This window comes from Oncorhynchus masou, chromosome 5 (genome assembly GCF_036934945.1).
Source record: "Oncorhynchus masou masou isolate Uvic2021 chromosome 5, UVic_Omas_1.1, whole genome shotgun sequence".
Classification (NCBI taxonomy): domain Eukaryota; kingdom Metazoa; phylum Chordata; class Actinopteri; order Salmoniformes; family Salmonidae; genus Oncorhynchus; species Oncorhynchus masou.
The window spans coordinates 73,202,565-73,209,313 of NC_088216.1; the positions used below are offsets into that span (position 1 = coordinate 73,202,565).

The window sequence follows — 6,749 nt, forward strand, 5'->3', positions numbered from 1 at the left end:
AGTAATTAGCTTTCTGTTAATTAGGTAATTAAGCAGATGAAAATAATCTACTCTGAATTTCCAAAGGGGGTGGATTTCATGATGTTCTCCCCTGCTGCTGAGGGCATGATGAGCAACAGAGGAACAATACATGACTAACGTTCTACATGTAATGAAAGAAAACCATTTCTGGGGAGGGTTCACAGATAATGACTTCTGAGGACATTTCAACCATCTGTCCATACTGTATTTGTAAGCAAAAAACACAAAGCCTGGAAATTGAAACACACACCTACATTTAAAAAACAGGCATCCTGTTGGGATAATATTCATATTTTACTTATTTACTGCCAAGGTTGATCAAACCAGTGCTTGCAGTGTGTGAACAAATATAGACAAGCATAGGACTTAGCAAATAAACACACTTGCTACGTGGCAAAGGACACAGAAAGTTCGTTTTTATTTATTTTTTTCATTTCAGGGGTGATGATACTGAGCAGAGTATCAGTAGCACTCTGTATTAAGTGACTTGCAGCAGAAATGCAAGTGAAATATACGACAAAAAGTCACCAGTAGGTGGAGATAATGCAGCCAAGACCAAAGCATCAGAATATTCCCACAAATTAAAAACATTTTATTTTTCAGTAACCCTTGAACAACAAATGCAACAAAACTCACAAATATAGGACCAAGTTGAATATATTTTTAAACCAAATTCTACAACTGAGACCCTGGGCAGCAGAAGGCACAATTCTAATGTAAAATGTGATCAGTACAGCTCACTTTGAGATAATGGGATTAAAAACAGAAATAACAGAGGTTACACACTACATGACCAAAAATATATAGACACCTGCTCGTGGAACATCTCATTCCAAAATCATGGGCATTAAAATGGAGTTGGTCCCCCCTTTGCTGCTATAACAGCCTCCACTCTTCTGGGAAGGCTTTCCAATAGATGTTAGAACATCACTGCGGGGACTTGCTTCCAATCAGTCACAAGAGCATTACTGATGTTGGGCGATTAGGCCTGGCTCGCAGTCGGCATTCCAATTCATCCCAAAGGAGTTTGATGGGGTTGAGGTCAGGGCTCTAAGCAATCAAGTCAAGCTTTTTCACATTGAGCTCAACAAACCATTTCTGTATGGACCTCACTTTGTGCACGGGGGCATTGTCATGCTGAAACAGGAAAGGGCCTTCCCCAAACTGTTGCCAGTCGGAAACACAGAATCATCTAGAATGTCATTGTACTGTATGCTGTAGCGTTAATATTTCCCTTCACTGGAAAAAAGGGGCTTAGCCAGCACCACGAAAAACAGCCCCAGGCCATTATTCCTCCTTCACAGTTGGCACTAGCATTCAGGCACCCGCCAAACCCAGATTCGTCGGTCAAGACTGCCAGATGGTGAAGCGTGATTCATCACACCAGAGAACACATTACCACTGCTCCAGAGTCCAATGGTGGCGAGTTTTACACCACTCCAGCCAACACTTATTGAGCATGTTGATCTTAGGCTTGTGTGCGCGTCTGCTCGGCCATGGAAACCCAATACATGAAGCACCCAATGAGCAGTTCTTGTGCCAATGTTGCTTCCAGAGGCAGTTTGGAACCCGGTAGTGAGTGTTGCACCCGAGGACAGACTATTTGTGCGTGCATCAGCGGTCCCGTTCTGTGAGCTTGTGTTGCCTCCCACTTTACGGCTGAGCCATTGTTGCTCCTAGACTTTGCAATTTCACAATAACAGCACTCACAGTTGACAGGGGCAGCTCTAGAAGGGCAGAAATTTGACAAACTGACTTTTTGCATCCTGTCACAGTGCCATGTTGAAAGTCACTAAGTAAGGCCATTCTACTGCCAATGTTTGTCTATGGCGATTGCATGGTTGTGTGTTCAATTTTATACACCTGTCAGCAACGGGTGTGGCTGAAACAGCCGAATCCACTAATTTGAAAGGGTGTCCAAATACTTTTGCATATATAGTGTATATTAGCAGCACAAGTGTTCTGGTGACAGTGATGTGACAGCAGCATATGATATTTGTTTTTATTTTGGGCTGAGTTTCAATAAGGTGAATGGTAACTTATCCTATTATTATATTCACCCAAACACTTCCAAAGAATGCATTTGCCACACTTTTAGAAATGTGTAAATGAAATGTACTATATATATATATATATACAGTACTTTGTTAATATTTGATCATTTTAAAGTTACATTTTTTTCTGATACAAAATAAAAATACACCAGTATAACACTGTTCATACCTATTGCATATTAACAGCTCTGCAATCAAAGTATAATCATAATGTGTAAGAATGTCTGGGGACTTCGCTCATTGCTACCTATAGCATTTGAGTCAATGTCTCTAACTTCAATGCTGATGTTAATATTGGTGAGACATGAGTGTGTGCAAAAAAGCACTGTCTGCCAACAGTTACAAATACTACAACTTTTAGAACACTCAATTTTTCACAAATGAGTCAAAGTATATATGGATCAAACAATTCATAATTCCAAGACAGCTAAAAACAGACATTGTATAAACAAGCAACATCACTCTAAGGGCATATGTAGTGAAAACCAGTGAACTGTGGGTCAGTGGTGTGCCATAGATACAGTAGGGATCAATGCTCGCTTGTGAGGTCCATGGCATGCCAAGAGAGCAGAGCAGTGACAGTGCAGCGATAGCGCGCATTATCATTCTAAAGAAGAAACAGCACATTTACAGAAATTACATGAACGAAGACTAAGGACCATTATTTTTTTTTTAAATGACAGACTAAATTAAAAAAGACCTACCAGTACATTAAAGATAGAATTGTGTTTCAAGAACAAACAAAAACAATAAAAGGCATCAGACTGAAACTCAGCCATTTGAATCTATAAAAATATATATATCAATAACATTCTATGACGTTTTCCTCGGTTCGATGTACAGTATGCAAAATTATATTTTGGATTGAGGAGAGAAGGTTAAATCCAGGCGAGAATAGAGCTTTATCAAAAAGTGCAGAGGCTAATGTCGTGAACGCCCTCCTTCAAAGGCATGATGTTCTCTGTGAGCTGAAAGACGAAAACAGTCATATTTAATGTAAACCCTTGACTTCACATACATAGCTAATATTTTATCTTGGATTTAAAAAATGCCTAAAACTCACCGGGGGCATGTAGATGGAGAGCGGGCAGACAGAGTGGTGAAACTAACCAAAAGCATGTGAAAATCGTAATGGATTCTAGCTCAATAGATAGCAAGATTTTATATGCGTCTGCTACTTCAAATTAACGAAAGCCCATCAGTTAGGTTAAGTATCTAAATAGTCAATATCACCAGTAGAAAGTCAGGTTTGGTTGCAACTTTCAACATCGGCAACTGACAGTTCTCGCTTTTGCTTTGTATGTATGCTAGTAGTATAGTACATTTTTCAATCATCTTTGCTGATGGGGATGTTGTGTTTCCGTAAGTGAATAAATTGGAATAGATATGCAGGCATGGTAAAGCGTCAACCTTTTTGTACATCTTTCAATTTCAATGAGCTTGAAAAATAACTACATACGGATAACATTATTCATATTTTGTATGACTACAATGCCACAGTCAAAACTCAAAAATAGAGACATAGTATAATTTCGCAGTGCGTCACAACAGCCAAAGTATTCACAGCCCGCCCGCCCTCAGCTGGGTAAAAATCATTCAAAACAATGCATTTTAAAATAAATGACGAAAACAAAAGACCATACTCACATTTATAAAATACTGCTTTAAAAGTTATGTGCGGAAGGAGTTCATAGACTTTCCCTAAGATATTCGCTTCACTAGCAAGAGATGCATTTCCGTTCCAGACTTGAACAACATCGTCTCGATCTCGAATACTAACACTTACACCAACCACTTCATCCTCTGTAAAGACAAAGGAAAAGGAAAGATAGAAATCAGTACATATAAATGGTACATGTTTCCACTACCTCATATATTCACATCATATTCTATTATTAGTGCCAGAGGGTGAATCAGCTTGGGATAACGTAAAAATCATTTGATTCATTTTCTAACTTAAGAAAGATTAGTAGGAATACAACTAAAATAGGCCCCATAGTGTCTGGCCATGCTGGAGTCCTCACGTTGTAATTCTACAAATCACTCAACCCTTCAAGCACTAGATTCAACATCATGTACTGACTTGAAAGTAGGGACTCACCTGAAGCACAATAATCGGCAAACTGCTCTCCAATCGTGGCAAGTAACAACTCCTTCCAAACAGCAGACTGAGAGTGAAAATATTTTTTTAAAGTGTTTTATAGAACCAACTCAGTCAGTGAGTGAGTAATATGGCATTCATTCGAGATGTATTAAGGATGAGTGAAGGTTAAAACATACAGTGCTTTCTTTTGGTACTTTCATCTTCCAGACTCCACCTTTAGCATTACTTTCTTCTTCCCTGTTGGAGATTAAAGAATTAAGACTCAGTAACATTTGAGCTCAGCATTTAGGCTGACACCAACATATGAGGTTTCAACCAAAAACTTGTCTCAGGCAGCAAAAACTAGGAAATTATAATAATTTACCAAAAGCATTCTAGTTTGTGCCACTTAAGTCATGAAAGAGGTTACGTAACAAAATTTCCAAGGAACCTTCCATTGAAACCACAATCTAAAGCCTTCATTTATTTAATTTTAGGATAACTATTTTCCATGAAGTTAGTGGACTTACCATAGGGGCCTCCTCTCTCCATGCATTAAGTGATAACTACATCTTAGAGGCAGTGTAGTCACAGGAGGGATGTTGTTGTATACACTCCAGAAACTCTACTCAGAGAAAATCAGTAGAGACAAATCGATGCATAATTAACAACGGCTTACTGAAAATATATTTCTCTCAATCCAATGAAAAGACTGCCTTGCTGATCTCTTAGTATGATATGCTAGTTAGTTCAAATAAAGTCAACCTATGGATTTTGTAAAAAACATTTTAACTAGGCAAATCATTTAAGAACAAAGACTATTTACAATGATGACCTACACTGGCCAAACCAGGATCTGAGTAGATAGCTTGAAGGTCATTTACAACATTATCCATAATTTCCCCACATTAAATCACCTGTACAGTTTGTACTGTGTAGATCTTTTTCAGATTGGATTCACACTCTGCTGCTGTTGTCCCTGGCAATGACCTAAAAGAGAAACACAAACAAGCTGCTTCTTGAAAACCAAGCCCATTCCCAAAGACAGATGTGTGTCAAAGCCTGTATCAAAGTAAGACATTTCTTAGGCATGTTGGAGCTGCATAACCAACATTAGCACTGAACCATATCTAGTCATGACAAATTCAGTGATGTGATCAGGAGGTCAATGAAGTAAATCTAATCAAATGTTATTAGTCACATGCACTGAATACAACAGGTATACAACAGACCTTACAGTGAAACGCTTGCTTACGAAAATAGTGGATAGGTCAAGTTCCATGTGTGAAATATCGAAATAAAATGGGCACACAAATTGTAGATCCCAGTCTATGAACTTGACAAAACATTCTCACTACATTGTGATTGCAATTATGCAAATGTTTTGGTTAGGCCATCTGCTGAACTTCAATTAAAATTTCAATTGGACAGTTGACTTTTACAATAAATTGACCTGAAGTCAAGAGATGTTACTCAAAGTAGCCTTCTCAAAGCAAGACTGTGGCTTCGTGCTATCGACCGCAGAATACGATGTGATCACGTCTGATAGCGGGAGACTAGATAGTCAGATTCAGGCTACATTCTCAGCTTGCAACAATGTTGCAGCGTTGTCACAACTGGTGGAAGCAGCAGACAAGGTAGCCAGGAAGCCTATAGTTAGGCGTCACAACTTATTGGATAGTTAGCTAGAAAATGCACTAATAATACATTATAGTTGTTCAAACATATCATAGGTAAACGTTCACGCTGGTAAAGATAGCATACCGGTAAATTAGTTGGGCGGGAACAAGCGATCTAACGTAGTTAGCAGTATCTGGAAGAGCCTCTTTTCTTCTAGCTATAACAGTTGTGTAAGGCCGACATCGATGTTGTCGGCTGTCTTACTCCGTTCGTATCTAAAACACGATGTGCGTTGTACTAAACTTAAGATGAGTGTTGCTAGCTAACGTTAGCTACATTTAGGTAATCATTCGTATTTTTGTTACCTGTCAAGCCAAAATGTCCACGGAGAGTGGAGGGGCAGTGTTGTGCCATCTTCGACGTGATTTGTGATGTTTTCCAATTCTTTCTCGTCAAAGTGAATGTCATTTTCAGATGGATTTGAAAGGTCGTTCTTTGTTTCTGTGTTCATCTGCACATTTGCACCTACAGGAACCGCCATTTTCTGTGTACAAAATCAAAGTATTTTTGTGAAAAGGCTCGGTGTAGCTTCTTGAACCGAATTGCCTCTTTCGTGTTCACCCCGACGGAGCAAGTACCCACACAGAGCAGTAGACAGGGAAGTCTTCTTCTTCTATGGTATAACTTATTTTTCTCATATGACACAATGGTGGTCTGCAAACATACGTTCGGGGTGCATGCTGCCCCCTACTGTTTGGGGTGAAAATCGGAGAACTTTAACGCAGAATAGGGAAAGAGTGGGGGGAACCAAACCCCCCCAAAAAACTCGAATAAATCTAAGCGTTCAGCCCTGTTCAAATGTCTACTCCGATTCCCACAGGCTCTGGTGCGTGAGAGGGAAGTGCATCTGCTGACAGTATTTCCTGCAATCAGTGGTGTAGTGGAGGGTATACACCATATACCCACTTTTT

General features: G+C 39.3%; 1 protein-coding gene across 1 annotated transcript; it reads right to left on the reverse strand.

The window, feature by feature from the left end:
• Positions 1 to 415: 415 nt before the first annotated feature.
• LOC135540226 (eukaryotic translation initiation factor 4E type 3) lies at positions 416 to 6,435 on the reverse strand. Its single transcript, XM_064966728.1, has 7 exons — positions 6,144 to 6,435; positions 5,076 to 5,148; positions 4,689 to 4,783; positions 4,356 to 4,416; positions 4,177 to 4,243; positions 3,723 to 3,878; positions 416 to 3,043 (listed from the first exon to the last, which is right to left on the reverse strand). Exons 1-7 carry the CDS (start codon positions 6,317 to 6,319, stop codon positions 2,997 to 2,999), a joined length of 675 nt encoding a protein of 224 aa, XP_064822800.1. The 5' UTR covers positions 6,320 to 6,435; the 3' UTR covers positions 416 to 2,996.
• Between the last annotated feature and the right edge of the window lie 314 nt (positions 6,436 to 6,749).